Consider the following 20,919-nt stretch of genomic DNA (forward strand, 5'->3'; position numbering starts at 1 on the left):
CAGTGGTCACAAATACAAACAGATTCTATGCTATTAAAATGTAGACATGAATGGGAGCCTGTACTGTTAACATCAGAACCAAGTGGGTAAACATGGTCCCAGAGCTATTGTTTACTGGCTGCTAAGCTCCAGTGGAGGTGTGTACACCATCCTCCATTCATGTGATCCGATGTGTGTGCGCAATTATAATCATATTTATACAGCAAGCACGTCAGTGCAGGTGCTGGGAAAATACGGTGGTTTGAAAGAGGGTCTGTACTGTTGGGGAGGGAGCAGGTTTGTACTGGTAGAGGGGAAGTCTGTACTGGAGGGGGTCTATACTGGTGCGGAGGGCAGGGATCTATACTGGAAGAGAGGTCTGTGCTGTAGGGAGAGGGAGGTCTGTATGAAAAAGGAGCTGGGGGGTGTCTTTTGGGGGGTTGTCTGTATTGGAGGGGTCTGTACTAAGAAAACGCTGGGGGGGTCTGTGCAAAGGAGGGTTTAGAGCTGGAGGGGGGTAAATCTGTACTGGATGGGGAAGATCTGTTATGGGGGATATGGGCTTGCAGGGGAATTGCATTTTGTGCATACACATTTCTGACCCCTGCACCCTGTGTGTTATACTTCTGAGCCCTACGCAATAAACTTTGTTTTACATTTCATATTGATGATCACTACACTCTGTACACTGACTGCTGAGCACCACTCTTAGTATATTATATACTCCTGAAGAAGTTCTTTAAGTAGACTGTGTGCACCCATATGGCCACAACCATGTTTTAGTAGGTCATACCCACTTGTGGCTGCAGTGCACTACACACGCAACATTCTTCACCTTTAAAAAATGTTCCTCTTTGTCAAATTTAGAAGTTGGGAGGTAAGTTAAAAAGAGCCAAGTGCATATATATTAATCACAAGACAAAATACCGTGGAAACTCTGCACCTGATGACCTACAGATGTAGAAAAGCCGAAACTTTAGGCTGGGCTCACACTGTTGAGCTGCAGCAACGTGTTTTGCATGCCTGTGCGTTGTGGTGTCATTCATTCTTAATGGTATCCCACAGCACCTTGCCAATGGATGTGTATTGCAGTGCACAGTAATGCACAGTAACACATTTGTGGTGTGCTGCTTTACAAAAAATAGTGCATGCACCTTATACAGTCTCATTGGAATGCATATAGATAAATAGAAGACATGAAATATCAGTTTATATTGATCTATCCAAAAACAGTCAGGAGAATTTACCAAGACTGAAACAGACAGAATCTGGAGCAGCTGTGCATGGCAACTTTTCAGCTTCTACCTTTTATTTTCTAAACTTATCAGAGCAAATTAAAGATAGAAGCTGATTGGTTACTATGCGCAGCTGTTCCAGATTCTGTCTGCTCCAGTTTTCAACTTTCTTTCAGGTAACAGAACCCTTCATCAATAATGTTATTAGATTCTAACGCACAAAGTATTTGTTTTTGGATGCTAAACAAAAACTGATGTGTGATATGTAGGGATGAGCTGAACACCCACCTGTTCTGTTCGCAGCAGAACATGTGAACACGCAAAAAATTTGTGCGAACACCGTTAAAGTCTATGGGACGCGAACGCGAAAAATCAGAAATGCTCATTTTGAAGGCTTATATGCAAGTTATTGCCATAAAAAGTGTTTTGGGGACCCGGGTCCTGTCCCAGGGCATATGTATCAATGCAAAAAAAAGTTTTAAAAACGGACGTTTTTTCAGGAGCAGTGATTTTAATAATGCTTAAAGTGAAATAATAAAAATTAAATATTCCTTTTATATATCGTGCTTGGGGGACGTCCTATGTATGCCTATAAAGTAGCGCATCTTTCCCATGTTTATAACAGTACCACAGCAAAAGGAAAAAGGAAAAAATGTAATTCAAAACTGCTTGCGGCTGTAATGTATTGTCGGATCCCGGCAATATAGATTAAAAATACCAACAAAAAAAATGGTGTGGATGCCCCCCCAAAATCCATACCAGGCCCTTTAGGTCTGGTATGTATATTATAGAGAACCCCCGCACCAAAAAATTGTAAAAAATGGCGTGGGGGTTCCCCAGGCCCCCAGGAGCTATATACTCTGAACAGCAGTATATATACTATACGGCCTGCCCTATATACTCTGCAGAAAAACTGGGCCTTAGGTGTTTTTCTGCAACTGTAACCCCTCACAGTTACTCTTGTTGGGGGCAGGAATGGGCCCTGCTGTGAAATATATCAAAAATTTTAATTACATGGCCCCGTTAAACAGGGGCAGAAAAATTGGGCCTTTCATTTTGATGGCTCCAGAACACTGTAAGCCCTCAGTTACTCTTGCTGGGCGCAGGAATGGGCCCTGTGTTGAAATATTATATCAAAAATTGTAATTACATGCCCCTGTTAAACAGGGGCAGAAAAATTGGGCCTTGGGTGGTGGTGGTGGCACCAGAACACTGTAAGCCCTCACAATTACTCTTGTTGGGCGCAGGAATGGGCCCTGTGTTGAAATATTGTATCAAAAATTGTAATTACATGCCCCTGTTAAACAGGGGCAGAAAAATTGGGCCTTGGTTGGTGGTGGTGGTGCCACAACACTGTAACCCCTCACAGATACTCTTGTTGAGTGCAGGAACGGCCCTGCTGTGAAATATGATATCAAAAATTGTAATTACATGCCCCTGTTGGTGGTGGTGCCCTAAACCAAAAAATTGTTGGAAGCTAGCATCATCAAGATTGAGAAGGAATGGGATAGTCAGCATAGGCAGTCTTCAAGGGATCCCAGATCCATAGCAAATTCAATCAGTTACATCAGCATCAGGTGCTTGATAGCTGCTGATCCAAGACTGATTCATTTTTATGAATGTGAGCCTATCAACAGAGTCTGCTGACAGGTGCACTCTTAAAATCGTTACAAACCCTCCAGCAGCACTGAATGTACGTTCAGAAAGCACGCTGGATGTAGGACAGGCCAGTAGCTCAATTACAAATTGAGCAAGTTCTGGTCAGTAGTGCATCCTTAAGACCCAGTAACCCAGTGGATGCTCTGTTGGAAAGGTCTCCAAGTCTGCGGTTGCCCCTAGATATTCCTGCACCATAAAATGCAGACACTGGCGATGGTTGCTTGAACCGATCAGACCTTGGCACTGAGGACTGAAAAATTGTTTAAGGGCATCAGTCAGCTGGCCACCTTCTCCACCGCTCTTCCTCTGACTGAACGAAGCCTCAGCAACATGTTGTCCAGCACCAGGAAATGGTAACCTCCCAGGGTCTGGAAATGTGTTATACTAACCTTTCTTCAAGGCCTCCTGAAGATGTTTCATCCTCTGCTCCCTCTGTGAAGGCAGGATGCGTTCTGCAACTTTGCCCTTGTAACGTGGATCAGGAAGGGTTGCCAGCCAGTAATGATCCCTCTCCCTGATACCACAAAACCTAGGGTCCTTTCGCAGGCTTTGCAGAATCAGGGAGGTCATGCAGCGTAGGTTTGCAGAGGCATTTGATTCTGAATCCTCTGGGTCACTAAGGATCACATTATCTGTAACTACCTCCTCCCAGCCACGTACAACTCCTTGAGTTTCTGGGGACTGAAAACCATCCCTTGAAGACTGCTGCTGAGTACTATCCTCTACATCCATACTGACACAATCCTCCTCCTCTTTTTCCTGTGTTTTTAGTGGGCCCGCAGGAATGCTATCTGGATAAAGGGGGCCTTGAGAGGAAAGGAAGTGCTGCTCTTCCTCCCACTGTTCTGCCTCAAGTGCCCTGTCCATGATTCCACGAAGTGTGTGCTCCAGCAGGAAGACTAAAGGGATAGTGTCACTGATGCATGCATTGTCACTGCTCACCATCCTTGTGGCCTCCTCGAATGGTGACAAGACAGTGCATGCATCCTTGTGTAGTAGCCACTGGCGTGGCAAAAAGAAGCCAAGCTCCCCTGACCCTGTCCTGGTGTCATACTCGCACAGATACTCATTGATGGCCTTCTGCTGTGTGTGCAGCCACTGCAGCATTGCCAGCTTTGAGTTCCACCTGGTGAGCATGTCACAAATGAGGTGGTTGTTGGGCAGGTTGCATTCCCTTTGAATGTCATTGTATGACCTGTGGAAATGACCACAGACTTTTCTGGCCTACCTCAGTAGAACTTGTATACCTGGGTACCTGCTCAAGAACCGCTTCACCACCAAATTCAGGACATGTGCCAAACATGGGTCAAGTGTCCCTGTCGGAGGGTGGAGAGAAGGTTGGTGCCATTGTCGCATACAACCATTCCTGGCTGAAGCTGGCGTGGCGTCAACCACCTCTGAGCCTGCCCCTGCAGAGCTGACAGAATCTCTGCCCCAGTGTGGCTCCTGTCCCCTAGGCAGACCAACTCAAGCACCGCATGGCAGATTTTAGCCTGACTGCTTGCGTAGCCCCTTGAATGCTTATGGAGCACTGCTGGTTCAGAGGACAAATCTGCAGAAGCGGCCATAGAGGAAGAAGAAGAGACCTGTGGCAGAATCACCACTAGCATTTTGGAGGCGTGGTGGTGGAACAAGCTCCAACAACACTGAACCCTGTCCTGCATCCTTCCCAGCTGCCAGCAAAGTTACCCAGTGTGCCGTGAAGGAAAGGTAACATCCCTGCCCATGCCTGCTGGACCACGAGTCAGCGGTAATATGAACCTTACTGCTGACCGCCCTGTCCAACGAGGCCAAAACATCGCCTTCCACATGCCGGTAGAGAGCCGGAATGGCCTTCCGTGAAAAGAAATGGCGTTTTGGAACTTGCCATTGTGGTACAGCATGATCCACAAATTCACGAAAGGGAGCAGAGTCTACCAGCTGAAAAGGCAGCAGTTGCAGTGCTAGCAATTTGGCCAAGCTAGCATTTAGACGCTGAGCATGTGGATGGCTGGGACCGAAATTCATTTTGTGGTTCAACAACTGGGGTAGGGAAATTTGCTTGCTGAAGAATATTATTAATATCTAATATTCTTGTATCTCAAGGGTGTTTCCGGATGAATAGCATTGATAGTCAGACTGACTTAAAACAAAGTGTGAGTTTATTGTCACACAGTTGGCATCATAAATGCAATGTAAAAAGTATAATAGTTCAGTTCAGTGAGGGTAAAAATGTATGAAATAGAATAAATAGTTATAAAGCTGTAATAAGCTTATGAAAGCATGTGTGCTTCATGGCTGATGCCTTCTGTTCATGCTGTCTCGTGTCGCCCAAGAAGAAGAAGGAAATGACGTTCTTAGACTTCTGGCAGAATTCAGCTGTCCCAACTTATCAAAGTGTCTTGTGAACATGTCAGTGTCATCTATCCTAGTGGCTGTGTGTGTGTATGTCTGACCTTCAATATGGAAACGTTGGCTTTATATGTTACATGTGAACGTCATAACCTCACAAAAACTTAGAACTCTGTATGGCACACATTCATTTCTGCTAACTTCAGCAATATGCTATACAAAACGAAATACTAACTCAGAGTTTGATTGACAAGCCCACATTTAACACTCTATACTTGAAGTAATGTGCTGATCATGTAATGTCATATAACCAAACATTTACTAATATGAACACATTTTACCAACTTTAACCACATTACGTAACTATATACTAATACTTATTAATATGACTGTGACTACACTAAACTTAACTTACCAGGATATAAACAAATATGTATTATTTCTTAGCTACATAGATACGTGTCTATTTTTTGTCTTCCCATGACATTCTATACCAAGATACCTTATATGTCATACTCATACACCAGAAACTTATTACTAACTCAGCTTCAGATAAGGATCTTTTCCACTGAACATTTGATCAAGGTCATTCACACATACTATTTATTATGACTAATCATAAAACCAAATATGTTTTGCAAGCTTGCCATAAATATAATATAACACATATAAGTGCCAAATTATGAATTTGGAATAATATTCTAACGACTGCTAAAATCAGATGGAGGTGTACTGATAGCAGATTGGCTGCAAGTACTTGGGACACCTATTGCTATACCTTCATTCCTCTCAGTGCAGGTTTTTGAGAGGACTGGAGGTATAGTAGGGTTGGAGATCCCAGATAAGCAAGGAGAAGTCCTCCTTTTTCTTTGATGTGGGTCTTTCAAGTGCTGTTGCAAACGGACTGCATGGCAGGTCGTCCTATGTCTGTTCAAGCAGTTGGTGCCCAAGCGGCTGCTGTTCTGGCCACTCATGAGCTGATTCAGACATAGGTTGCAAACAGCAACAGTGTGATCTGCTACACACATGTCGAAAAAGGCCCACACCAAGAAACTTTTAAAAGTCAGCGGGGAGTCAGCAGCGCCCTGCAGCTGCAGAGCTCTGCGGTGTGATGCAATAGGGTGGCTGTCCTTAAGCTGCCCCCTAGAGGACATCCTGCCTTGTTGGAGTTGTGCCTTCTCCTCCTCTTCTCTTCTCTCAGGTACCCAAGTACAGTCAGTGACCTCATCATCCCCTCCCTCCTCGTCACTGGAGCAAACTTGGCAGTATGCTGCAGCTGGGGGAAAATGACTGCCAGGTTCTTGTCCTTCTGTGGCACCCCCTCTCTCTAGGCTCACATTACTCCCTTCCTCAACTTGTGAACCAACATCGGAGCCTTCAAATCGCTGCGCATGCTCCAGCAGCATGTACCCGACACTGGTCGAATAATTCTGTAGACTCCGTGCATGATGGTGGGGCTACGGAAGGAGTGACTGTGAACAAGGAGCCAGTGGAATAGGCCGCTTTGGCAGCTGCATTGAAAGGCAAACTACTCTGAGCCTGGGTGACAGAGGATGAGGAGGATGAGGACGGCTTTGTTATCCGCTCCACCAACTCTTCTGCATGTTGTGGCTCAATAACACGGCCAGCAGCAGAAAAAAGGACAAGCACGCCCCACGGCCACCTGCAGAGGATGCACTATGTCCACAACCAGCACTGTTGACTGTAGACACAGAGGCTGCTTGTCCTCTTTTAGTGGCCTGTGAGCATCTGCCTCTCCTTGGTGGCCTTCCGGACACCACACTACACTGTATTAGATACTGTGTACACCACCTGAAGTGTATTAGAAACTGTGCACACTGTATTAGATACTGTGTACACCACCAGAAAAGTAGTAGAAACTGTACACACTGTATTAGATACTGTGTACACCGCCTGCTCTGTATTAGAAACTACAACGGCTGCACTGTATTGTACACTGTGGACACCACCAGAAGTGTAGTAGAAACTGTGCACACTGTATTAGATACTGTGTACACCACCTAAAGTATATTAGAAATAGTACACATTGTATTAGATACTGTGTACACCACCAGAAAAGTAGTAGAAATGTACACACTGTATTAGATACTGTTTACACCACCTGCACTGTATTGGAAACTGTACTATGGCTGCACTGTATTGTATACACCACCAGAAGTGTAGTAGAAACTGTACATACTGTATTAGATACTGTACACACTGTATTAGATACCGTGTACACCACCAGAAAAGTAGTGGAAACTTTACACACTGTATTAGATACTGTGTACACCACCAGAAAAGTACTAGAAACTGTACAAACTGTATTAGATATTGTGTACACGGCCTGAAGTGTATTAGAAATAGTACACCACCGAATGCGCTGTAGATATAGGCTACAAAGAATGCAGAGTGTATATATATATATATATATATATATATATATATATATAGATACGAGACTGTGTGTGTGTGTGTAAATATATATACAGTGGGGACGATACTGTGTACACTGCCTGAAGTGTATTAGAAACTGTACACGGTGTATTAGATACTGTGTACACAACCAGAAAAGTAGTAGAAACTGTACACACTGTATTAGATACTGTGTACACCACCAAAAAAGTAGTAGAAACTGTACACACTGTATTAGATACTGTGTACACCAGAAAAGTAGTAGTAACTGTACACACTGTATTAGATACTATGTACACTGCCTGCACTGTATTAGAAACTGTACTATGGCTGCACTGTATTGTATACTGTGTACACCACCAGAAATGTAGTAGAAACTGTACACACTGTATTAGATATTGTGTACACCACCTGAAGTGTATTAGAAATAGTACACCACCGAATGCACTGTAGATATAGGCTACAAAGAATGCAGAGTATATATATATAGATACGAGACTGTGTGTGTGTGTAAATATATATTACAGTGGGGACGGAAAGTATTCAGACCCCCTTAAATTTTTCACTCTTTGTTATATTGCAGCCATTTGCTAAAATCATTTAAGTTCATTTTTTTTCCTCATTAATGTACATACAGCACACATATTGACAGAAAAACACAGAATTGTTGACATTTTTGCAGATTTATTAAAAAAGAAAAATTGAAATATCACATGGTCCTAAGTATTCAGACCCTTTGCTCAGTATTTAGTAGAAGCGCCCTTTTGATCTAATATAGCCATGAGTCTTTTTGGGAAAGATGCAACAAGTTTTTCACACCTGGATTTGGGGATCCTCTGCCATTCCTCCTTGCAGATCCTCTCTAGTTCTGTCAGGTTGGATGGTAAACGTTGGTGGACAGCCATTTTTAGGTCTCTCCAGAGAATAGGTTTAAGTCAGGGCTCTGGCTGGGCCATTCAAGAACAGTCACGGAGTTGTTGTGAAGCCACTCCTTTGTTATTTTAGCTGTGTGCTTAGGGTCATTGTCTTGTTGGAAGGTAAACTTCTGGCCCAGTCTGAGGTCCTGAGCACTCTGGAGAAGGTTTTCGTCCAGGATATCCCTGTACTTGGCAGCATTCATCTTTCCCTCGATTGCAACCAGTCGTCCTGTCCCTGCAGCTGAAAAACACCCCCACAGCATGATGCTGCCACTACCATGCTTCACTGTTGGGACTGTATTGGACAGGTGATGAGCAGTGCCTGGTTTTCTCCACACATACCGCTTAGAATTAGGCCAAAAAGTTCTATCTTGGTCTCATCAGACCAGAGAATCTTATTTCTCACCATCTTGGAGTCCTTCAGGTGTTTTTTAGCAAACTTCATGCGGGCTTTCATGTGTCTTGCACTGAGGAGAGGCTTCCGTCGGGCCACTCTACCATAAAGCCCTGACTGGTGGAGAGCTGCAGTGATGGTTGATTTTCTACAACTTTCTCCCATCTCCCGACTGCATTTCTGGAGCTCAGCCACAGTGATCTTTGGGTACTTCTTTACCTCTCTCACCAAGGCTCTTCTCCCCCGATAGCTCAGTTTGGCCGGACGGCCAGCTCTAGGAAGGGTTCTGGTCGTTCCAAACGTCTTCCATTTAAGGATTATGGAGGCCACTGTGCTCTTAGGAACCTTAAGTGCAGCAGAAATGTTTTTGTAGCCTTGGCCAGATCTGTGCCTTGCCACAATTCTGTCTCTGAGCTCTTCAGGCAGTTCCTTTGACCTCATGATTCTCATTTGCTCTGACATGCACTGTGAGCTGTAAGGTCTTATATAGACAGGTGTGTGGCTTTCCTAATCAAGTCCAATCAGTATAATCAAACACAGCTGGACTCAAATGAAGGTGTAGAACCATCTCAAGGATGATCAGAAGAAATGGACAGCACCCAAGTTAAATATATGAGTGTCACAGCAAAGGGTCTGAATACTTAGGACCATGTGATATTTCAGGTTTTCTTTTTTAATAAATCTGCAAAAATGTCAACAATTCTGTGTTTTTCTGTCAATATGGGGTGCTGTGTATACATTAATGAGGAAAAAAAATGATCTTAAATGATTTTAGCAAATGGCTGCAATATAACAAAGAGTGAAAAATTTAAGGGGGTCTGAATACTTTCCATCCCCACTGTATATCAAATATACTGCCATTAACTGAATAACCTGCCTGCTTAATCTAACTCAAGTTATCTCTCTGTCCATGCCAACAACACTACACACGGCCGCCGTGTAAGTAGCCTTATATAGTGTGGGGTGTGGACTTAGTCCCCCTGAGCCATGATTGGCCAAAGGCACCCTGCCTTCGGCCAATTATGGCTCTCAGCAGAGCGCGCTGTGATTCGCCAAAACATGCAGGTCAGGTGCATTCTTTGGCCATTCATCATACAGCAATGCACTTTGATCTCGCAGTGCATTATGGGGCATTCCGCGAACGCCCAGTAATGTTTGCTGTTCTGTGAACAGGCGAAAGACCCGATGTTTGGGTCGAACTTATGTTCGACCCGAACATCAAGCTCATCCCTAGTGATATGTCTCCCTACATTACTCTGTCAGATAGTGTAGATCGGCAGCTGACTGTAAAGTTGTGCCACATCCAAAATATAAAATATACAAAAAGAAAGGGTTCCCCTATTGGTGGACTTTTTAGGCACGTATAAAAAGGCGTAGAAGAGTATATAAAGTACAAATAAAGTTTATTAAATAGAAAAATACTAAAAAATATGACAATAGTGTAACGTCTATTATGGGAATGCGAATCTAGCAGTTTTACATTTGTATATATACAGTGTAAAAAAACAATACTCTTGCACTGACGCGTTTCGAAGTTAGCCTCCTTCCTCAGGGGTGGGTGTGAGTTAGCAATAGTTATTAACACTGTATTGGCTGACTTGGCATTCCATGAAACTTTCAATTAAAAACAGCGACAATGACACAGTCTGTCTACCCAGTGTGTTCTTGATTCTCGAGAGAGAATTCTTATTTTGCAGTCTGCGAGCAAAGGTAGAGGTAGAGTTGACACAAGGCTAATCACATCACATAGGAACCTCCAAAAGTTAGCCAAAGTAGCCAACAGACAAAAACAATACTGACTCAATTACTCAATTAACAATGGGAATTCACACCTAGGAGGCACACAATGATAGAGACATGCATAAAAAACAGTGATCCCACCCCACCTCAGACTGCCCCGCAAAAGTCTACAACAAACTATGAAGCAAACTCATACAATGTTCCAGTAGTCTGAAAGGATGGAAATAATTTATCTTCACATTTTTTTTCCTTGAGGGATATTGTTGATAAGTATTACTGTCCCAAGTAGAGGGTTTATCCAACTCAGTCTGCAGGAGGGTCACCATATTCCCTCTGACCAATAACCTGTACAAGATTAATATTACACCTTTCCATCCATTCCGGAAGGGAAGCTTTATTGTACTTATTCGGAGAATTAATCCAAGCTTTGCTCTCAGCATTCATTACGTTGTTCTCCATCATTGGAGAATGATCTGCTCTCTCCATGGGCCATAATCAGTGGCTCTCAAAAAGTCCTCTCCAAAAGCCCGTCCTGGTTGGGTCTGTCACAGATAGACTGCATGTTTAGTACAGAGATGTTAGACAAAAACCAAGTTCTCAAGATCAAAAGCTAGGAACACTTCTCAAATTGACTGAGGCATACACTTTTAGGAGAGAAAAACTTATATTGTACAGTAACACAACTAAGCAATTTCTCCGATACGGTAGATTTTTTTCTGCAAAAGTTATATTATTGTGGCAAATCAGGTAATGACTAAACAGGTGTTTTGACTCTTTCATATCTAGGTCTACTTTACAGCGCCAGTTGAGTTGATAAAAATAAGGTTGCAGAACCAGACTGATTCATTGAAGAGCCATAAAACAGAAGGCAACATTCAGGCAAAATACTATGGCCCAATACACTGTGCTAGAAGCATATTCAGAGAGGAGGGCATTACTGGTCTCTACAGAGGGTCTACTGCATTGGTTCTGCGGGATGTACCTACTGTTGGTATCTATTTCTTAACTTATGAAGTACTCTGCAAATGGATGACAAGCAATGGAGAAATGCCAAGTAAGCATTAATGTTTTTAATCACCAAGAAGAGTCATAATGTAGGTCAATTCACCAATGTGTATTGTAGGTCTGATATGATAATGCAAACAAGCTGGCCATAAGTATGTTATTGCCAAGGAAGACAAAGAATCCTCACATCATTCCTGTACAAGGAATGTCTTTGAATAACCCTCGTTCATAACACATAGCAACAATATGTAGAGGCCTTTTAGGCTGACCTCAGTGGTGTCAAAAGGGTTTACACCTTGAAGTGACACTGGTTAAAAAGAAAATAAATAATAAATAAAGGATGCCTTTTAATTGTACAAAAGTAACCAGTCCCACTGCCAGTAAATGGAAACATTACTCTCTTGTGGAATAGCACCCGCTTTCTGTTGTGTTGGATGCCTGTGTCTTCACACTACATGCTGTGGTTTTGCCTGTCAGCTCTGCATCACAAACAGCGCTGCATCTCCAGTGTTAGACATTCATCCTACACACCCAGAAGTGTTGGATGCTGAAGATTCTACTGTCAGGCGTAGCTTTGCAAGACAGCAGCGTTTCCATTCACAGATGAATAGTCTGAAAATTATTATTAGTACATGTTTACAGGCTGCTTTAATTTACACTTTTTAAAAAAAAATGTTATTAGTGACAGAATCGCTTTAAGCATGCGTTGTATAACGTATGGTTAGATGTCTGTGTCTTCACTGTATTATGTTTGCCTATTTTTTTTTCAAACTGCCATGTGCCTTGTTAGTTGAGTTGGCAACAAATGTGTAATCCCTAGGGCTATGTTTATTGTTCACAGCTTTTAAAAATGAGGAATGCCATTGCTGGCCCTCTTTTGAAAAAGCCTGTCTGTTAGGCTTCAAAACCTTTTGAGTCACAAACCCGAAAAAAGCATTCTGTAAATGAGTGATATACACTACTGTGCAAAAGTTTTAGGCAGGTGTGGAAAATGCTTTAAATTAAGAATGCTTTCACAAATAGAAGTGGTAATAATTTATTTTTTATCTATTAACAAAATGGAAAGCAAATGAACAGAAGAGAAATCCAAATCAAATCAATACAGTGTTTAGTATGACCACCCCTTGCCTTTAAAGCAGCATTAATTCTTCTAGGTACACTTGCACACATTTTTTGAAGGAACTCAGCAGGTAGTTTGTTCCAAATATCTTGAAGACCTAACCACAATTCTTCTGTTGATGTAGGCTTCCTTAAATCTTTCAAGAAAAAACAGGAGGATTTGAGGCAGCCTACATCCACAGAAGATCTGTGGTTAGTTCTTCAATATGTTTATGACAACCTACCTGCCTCAGTCCATCAAAACCATGTGCACAAGCAGTGTGTGTACCTAGAAGAATTGATGCTGGTTTGAAGCCAAAGGTAGTCACACCAAACATTGATTTGATTTAGATTTCAGCTTTTGTATTGCATTTTGTAAATTGATACAAATAAACAATTAAAATATATATTTTTGAAAGCATTCATACTTTACAGCATTTCTTCACACCTACCTAAAACTTTTTCACAGTACCGTGTGCGTATATAGATATAGATATATATATATATATATATATATATATATATATATATACACACATATACATATACATACATACATACACACACACACACACTTTCTGAAGTGAATGTATGCTGTGTAGTTAGGAGTATGTGCTATACAACAGAACTTCTTCAAGTCAAAAGGGCTTAGGCAAATTCCAAAGGGTATCTCCAAAGTCACTTCCATAGCCTTAGCTTATACCTCATAAAATGCAAGGCAAGTACAATTCTCCACTGCCTCCTGCCTTCTCTACAAAATCATTTTCCTTAATAGTGTCCTCCATACCTCTAGGGTACTTTCACGCTGCTCTATAGAAAAATCATTGTAAAAATGCGTATGCGTTTTTAATGCGATTTTTGCTGTGTTTCAGATACATTTCTAGTGCGTTTTTGGGTTGTCTGCACCTGTGAAAAATGGACATGTGACTCAAAAATGCTAAATCACTGTGCGATTTTACAGCGGCTTTGCTGCAATTTCCATTCAATAAGAAGCTGCGTTTTTGGTGCAGTTTTTAATTACTTGAGGACAGAGCCTTATTTTGAGATTTGGTGTTTACAAGTTAAAATCAGTTTTTTTGCTAGAAAATTACTAAGAACCCCAAAAGGTTCTATTTGTTTTTATTCGGACACCTTACAGAATAAAATGGCCGTTGTTGAAATACTTTGTCACACTGTATTTGCGCAGCGGTCTCACAAGCGCAATTTGGAAAAAATACACTTTTTTAAATTTAAAAATAAGACCACAGTAAAGTGAGCCCTTTTTATATTGTGAAAGATAATGTCACGCTTCAAAATTGCGCCTGCTCGTGGAATGGCGACAAACTTTGACCCTCAAAAATCTCCATAGGCAGCGTTTACAAATTTTACAGTTACAGAGGAGGTCTAGTGTTAGAATTATTGCTCTCGCTCTAACGATCGTGGCGATACCTCACGTGTGGTTTGATTATTTTTACACTGTCTTTAAAAAAAAAATAAATAAATTGGGTCACTTTTATTCCTATTACAAGGAATGTAAACATCCCTTGTAAAAAAATAAAAGCCTGACAGGACCTCCTAAATGTGAGATCTGGGGTCAAAAAGACCTCATATCTCATATTTACACTAAAATGCAATCATAATAATAAAAAAAAAAATTAAATAAAAAAAAAAAAAAAAAGAAAAGAATTAAACCTTTAAGACCATTGGGGGGGAAGTGACGTTGCTTCCTCCCCCCAATGCTATGGAGCCCTCACTTGGCTCCAGGCTGTTGAGGGGAAAGGACCCGATCTTCTCCGCCTCTACCGACGGCTTCGGCAAGCGGCGGAGATGACCGGAGCACGGCAGGAGGGGGGCCCCTCTCTCACCCCTGATAAGTGATCTTGTGGCGAATCCGCCACCGATACCACTTTTATCTGAAAGCCGACCGCCCACTGAAGAAGAGGATACCGGGGTTATGGCAGCTAGCTACTTCCATAACAACGGTATTGTTGTTTAATAATAAAAGTAAATAAAATTATTGTTTAATAATAAAAGTAAAAACCTAGTCAAATCATAGCCAAAGTTCAGTAACAGGAACGGATAGTCAGCCAAGCCAGAAGTCAGGAATCGATTTAGTGGAACAACAAGCAGGATCTGGAGCCAGAAGGGATGTCAGCAAAGCAATCAGGATCGCAGTAGTTTCTGTGATGTTGACCAAGGCGAAGGCAGAGATCCACTGGGCTGAACAGCTTAAGTAGGCAGGAGTGATGAGCAGGATATCATCAACAGCTGAATAACTGTGGAGAGATAAGATCTGGCAATTAGCCGACAGCTGAGCGGCCAGCTCAGAGAAGGAAGTGCGTATAATGGGGTATTCCCAGTTCAGGAGTATAAAAAGGATGGGGTTTTGCATGTCCAGAGAAGGAGTAGCTATAACCCAGGAGCTGACTGTGGCTGTGTGGCCATGAGAATGCATTAACATACTGAATGTGTTCTTGGTGGATCAGGCTGGTGGAAACCATCATCTGGAAAGCGTGACACAGCGTATACTTCTTATACTTCTTCTTATACTACTAAGTCCAGATAGGGGGGGAGTAAAAACACCAAATTTAAAAGTGCTCATGCTGAGGAGCATTAGAAACAAAATAGCAGGGGATACCACAATAAAGTGAATGCTCTGCCCATTAAACTGCGTAGTGCGTTATGCCTTGAAGATAGTGTTATTTGGTCTATTCCAGACTTATACCTGTTGGTTGGGCATAACCCGAAGGGATCTTCAGAGTCTGGGAACTATAGGACCACGATACACTGCAGCTAATTCCACATATTGCACTTCATGCCAAGGTGAGTTCCTAATGCAGGATTCAATGCAAACTTTACAGGCTAGCCCCACACAGTAACCAATCTGGGAACTGCTTGGTAGCGCAAGGCAATTAACAATTGATGATAAAGTTTCAGGGGAAAAAAAAAAAATCTATGGTTTAAAAGGAAAAATAATTCTCTTGAGAACAGGTCCATTACCTAAAGACATTCTCAAAAAACTGGAGCCTCACTGAGTTGGCAGGGTTGTATAGGTACGCTCTTTAGGCGGCCGTAGCAAACGTTTTCCCAGTACCCAATCATTCATGTGTAGGTAGCTGCATATAACTCATTGAATACATGTCTTGTGTCCTGTACTGTACAATTAAGATATATAGTTTAGGAAACTATTGTCTAATTGTATTAAAATAAAAGTACAGACATTTGTAGCAGCATAGTTAACCAGAGCCTGTTTTTCATGGCAGGTTCATAATACACGCTGGAAGAAAAGACACACTTTTTTGTTTTGTCTCTTCAGGTACATGGACAATGCTTTTTGCTGGTGGTTGTGCAGGAACTGTCGGGTGGGCAGCTGCAAACCCAATGGATGTTATAAAGTCACGCTTACAGATGGATGGCATGTATAAAGTACAGTATCGGGGACTATATGACTGCATTTATCAAAGTATTAAACAGGAAGGGCTTCGTGTCCTGTTGAAAGGTCTCACAGTTAATAGCTTGAGAGGCTTTCCTGTCAATGCAGTGACTTTTCTGAGTTTTGAAAAACTTCTTCATATCTTATGATAAATGATGACTATATCCTGAAATATAGTATACGCAGGTCTGTACTTTAATGGATGGGTATTAACATTATTTTTTTCAGCCATTAAAAAAATATATATATAACCTAATAATGTCACTATGAATAATAAGAAATTAAGCATTTTTTATAATGGTTATCTACACGTTATTTGCTATATAAGACACCTTTTATCAAAGTCTAGTCAAGTTTAGTCTAATGAGAATAAAGTTCATCTCCCAGGTCTAGGTCATGTTAGATGCTGCATCCAAATGATTGTTTTTGAAGCTATTCAACTATGGCAGTGTAAAGGTCATGTCAGGCAAGCAATCTAGTCACTATTGACAATTTGCCAGCAACAAGATTGCTAAAAAACTGCCTACCTTTTTTCTAGGAAGCCTGTCCCAAGATGCTTACTCTGTCTCTGTTCCTTTGCTAGCAGGTGTAATTCTGCAGTGCTCCATGCCAGTAAGGAAAAAGAGTTACCTGACATGATTTTGAAGCGGGTGATGTGTTGCCAGTATCAGAACTGCCCATCCAACATGGGCCTAAAATGTTTTTTCCCATAAGGTTTTTATTAGAAGTTTTTGATAATGTGCTGTACATCTAAATCTCACTAGCAAAGTTCATAAAATAAAATAAATGGCAAAAAAAGAAAGGAAAGGAATACAGGTATAGGAAAAGTAGGAGGGGTAGGAAAAAGGGAAGCACACATGGGAGGCTCTACATTTTGTTTTTTTTCTATACTACAACAAGAGTAATAAAATCGCTTTGCTGTTTTTTTTTTTTTTTTTTTTTACTTCTTGGCAGTTCTGTGTCTTTTACAGCACGCTAAAATCACTGTGATTTAATGATATAACTGCTAACATGCACATAAATCTTTTTAGTACGAGAGAAATTTAAGCTAAAACTAAACCCACCTATTTAACTGCCTCCCGCCCGCCGTATAGTAAAATGACGGCGAAGCAGGGCGGCTCTTGTTCTGGGCCGACGTCATATGACGTCGGCCCATTCAGACGGCACATGCGCGTAATCGGGAGCGCGCAGCGTGGAGATGTTGGTGTCGGCGTGTCCCTAAGACACAGCTTGTCACCGACATTGGTAAACAGCCAATGACCGCGACTGTTTACTACATGTTTGGCCGTGATCCATTCACAGCCCATCACAAATGTAAACACAGACCGGTAACTGGAAACCGTTTCCAGTGTGAGGAGAGAAGAGGCAGGATCAGTGAGTTACTGATCTGTGTCTGTCAGTGTACTGCACAAGCACAAAAAATACAGAGAACCGGTCACATCGCCCCATCAGCAGTGTTTATCCTCATCGGTGCCCATCAGTGTTTCAGTGGCCCCCCCCCCCAGTGCACCTGTCACACATCAGTCACCACATCAGTGCCTATAAAGTGCACCTGTCACCCATCAGTGACGGTCAGCAGATGTACCTGTCGCCCATCAGTGGCCATCAGCGGTGGTGCACCTGTCGCACATCAGTGACCGTCAGCAGTGCACCTGCCGCACATCAGTGATTGTCAGCTGTGCACCTGTGGTTGCATGACTGATGACAGCAGTGGGGAGTTCTCACAGTCAGATTCCAATGCAGAGTTTGAACTGATCGAAAGCAGTGGATCGGCGACCGAATCATGGGAAGAAGGGGTCCTTTTTAAAGGATACAGTGCTCTGAAAACCAAGCAGCCGCCAGCGGTAAACCCCAGAATGAAATGCCCAGGCCCAGTACCAGCACTGGAGTATCACCCCAAGTACCAGCAATGAAGTGTCAAATCCCCCAAATACCAGCACTGGAGTGTCATGTCCCCCAAGAGTCAGGTCCACTACATACTGTACCTCCCAGATGCTCTTGCCAACCCAACATGGCTGCCTTCCAACTAGGGATCAACAAGCATTCTCCCTTTCACCTTAATATGGGGCTTACAAAAAAAATGAAGGACCTGCCTACTGGTCCACCCACCTCATCCACCACATGCCCATTTATTCTTCAGCAATTCTTCAGTAATGCCCAGGTCCCGCTATGAGATTATCATGCGTTTTCTTTGCTTCAGTGACAACACCCAGTGCCCTTCCCGGGATCATCCCAACTATGACAAATTATATAAAATTCACCCACGTATAAAAAAAAAAATCCCAAAGATTCGCTGAACTTTATGTCCCTGATCAAAATATATGTGTGGATGAGTCCTTGGCACACTTTACAGGCCAGCTAAGAATAAAACAATAAATTCCTAGAAAAAGGGCCAAATATGGAGTCAAATGTAACAAGCTATGTGAAAAAGCCACGGGATATCTGTATGCGTTTTGCATATATGAAGGAAGAGATTCTTTCCTAAATGTACAGTATCGTGATAATTACGACACATTATAGAGTTGAACTTTGAATAGTGATTAATGCAATTTAGTTGATGTAATTTGGTGGATGGGCGATTGTTGGATTGGTTGTTATTTTTTATTTTTTGGGGGGATAAATGGTGCAATTGATAAAAGATTCTGGTATTTTGAAGAAATGCACATTGAGGGGTAGGGTTGAAACACCCCCTCCTTTTTTTTTTTTAAGGTGTCTACACATGCATTTTAAGGTGACTAGATGGAAGCCTTTTTTTTTTTTTTTTTTTAGTTGACTACACTTGCACATGCATTTTTAACCACTTAAGGACCGAGCCTCTTTCTGAGATTCTGAGCCTCTTTCTGAGAAACAGTTTTTTTTGCTAGAAAATTACTTGGAACCCCCAAACATTATACTTTTTTTTCTAATACCCTAGAAAATAAAATGGCGGTCGTTGCAATACTTTCTTTCACACTGTATTTGCGCAGTGGTCTTACAAGCGCACTTTTTTTGAAAAAAAAACAAAACACTTTTTTGAATTAAAAAATAAGACAACGGTAAAGTTAGCCCAATTTTTTTTACATTGTGAAAGATAATGTTACGCCGAGTAAATTGATACCCAACATGTCACGCTTCAAAATTGCGCCCGCTGGTGGAATGGCGACAAACTTTTGCCCTTAAAAATCTCCATAAAAATCTACAGGTTGCATGTTTTGAGTTACAGGGGAGGTCTAGGGCTAGAATGATTGCTTTCACTCTACCGATCGTGGTGATACCTCACATGTGTGGTTTGAACACCGTTTTCATATACGGGCGCTACTCACGTATGCGTTTGCTTCTCCAAGTGAGTTATTTATTTTACCTTTTTTATTTTTTATTTTTACACTGTTCTTTAAAAAAAAAAAAAAAGTATCACTTTTATTCCTATTACAAGGAATGTAAACATCCCTTGTAATAGAAAAAAAGCATGACAGGACCTCTTAGATATGAGATCTGGGGTCAAAAAGACCTCAGATCTCATATTTACACTAAAATGCAATTAAAAAAATGGCCCTTTAAGAGCTATGGGTGGAAGTGATGTTTTGATGTCGCTTCCGCCCTGCAATGGTTTGGAGACGGGTGGGGGCCATCTTCCCCTCACTCATCTCCATGCCTAGCAGGAAGAAGGATCCGATCGCCTCCGCCGCTGCCTTCAGCTCCGGTAAGCGGCGGAGGGCACTGGAGCGCAGCGGGAGAGGGGCCCTCTCCTGCCACCGATAAAAGTTATATCGCAGCGAATCCGCCGCAGAGACCACTATTATCGGAAACCAGACTGCCCGTCAAAGAAGAGGATACCAGGGTTATGGCAGCTAGCTGAAGATATTCCTCTTCAAAGTTAGGACGTATATCGGCGTGCGGCGGTCCAGAAGTGGTTAAAAAGTGACTACACGGAAGTGGGTTTTTTTTGATAATATATGAGTTATGAAAAAAAGAAAGAAAAAAACTCAGCGTGACTGATTGCATATAAAAAAATAATAAATAAAATTAATACAAAAGGGCTGCTCCCCTAAAAAAGTGAAACACTCTTGATTATGCGGATATGTAATGTTGGAAGCAAGCCCTGGTTAAATCTTCAACATTGGAATATCAAAAAATGAAAAAATAAAAAATATAAAAATATTAAATAATTGTGACATTCTGTGCCACAGCAGAAAAATTCACTCAGTGATAAGTCCTTGTAGTGAGAAAGATGTGCAAATAAATGCGTGCTAAGAAAGAAAAAAGGTCCCAAAAACAAAAGTATATATCAATTGTCCAGATCCAGAATTGATTGAAATGGTGATCTTAATTCCAATGCTTTCTTTACGTGGGATAGTGATCAATCCTTCACCACACCAAATACACTCAACGTGAGCAGATAAATGGGCTGCTTACCAGATGTATTTGACTTCTTTAATGAAAAAGAAAGTCAAATATCGCTTTGGCAGGATAATGCCTGCTCGCATATGGAGAAGCTGAGAGATGCACGGGAAACCTCCTCCTCAGAGTTTGGGGCAGGATATGCAAAAACAATCAAAGAATATCCATAGTATAATAATGTTTATTAAAATAGCAGGATAAAAAAATGGCCAAATGGCTCCTTACTTTAAAAAGTGCCAACCCGGCACTGGGGCTGCAGGCTTTTCATGTGTGAGGGAGCTGGATCCGTACCGCATCCACCTCCGTGAAGGGCGTGCGTTCCACCAGCCGCCGCAGACAACCAGAGACCCGGATGTG

General features: G+C 41.9%; 1 protein-coding gene across 2 annotated transcripts in view; it reads left to right on the forward strand.

Annotated features, from left to right (window-relative positions):
- SLC25A45 (solute carrier family 25 member 45) overlaps positions 1-17,040 on the forward strand; it is a 74,333-nt gene extending 57,293 nt beyond the window's left edge. The window contains exons 4-5 of one of the 2 annotated variants that reach the window (XM_073604898.1): positions 11,457-11,724; positions 16,069-17,040. In XM_073604898.1, coding sequence (XP_073460999.1) covers positions 11,457-11,724; positions 16,069-16,334 — 534 coding nt within the window. In that variant the 3' untranslated portion in view covers positions 16,335-17,040. The remainder of the gene's footprint in view (positions 1-11,456; positions 11,725-16,068) is intronic. The other variant, XM_073604897.1, reaches the window with a different exon arrangement.
- The last annotated feature ends 3,879 nt before the right edge of the window (positions 17,041-20,919 follow it).

The sequence above is a fragment of the Aquarana catesbeiana genome, linkage group LG11 (assembly GCF_042186555.1).
Source record: "Aquarana catesbeiana isolate 2022-GZ linkage group LG11, ASM4218655v1, whole genome shotgun sequence".
In the NCBI taxonomy this organism is placed as follows: domain Eukaryota; kingdom Metazoa; phylum Chordata; class Amphibia; order Anura; family Ranidae; genus Aquarana; species Aquarana catesbeiana.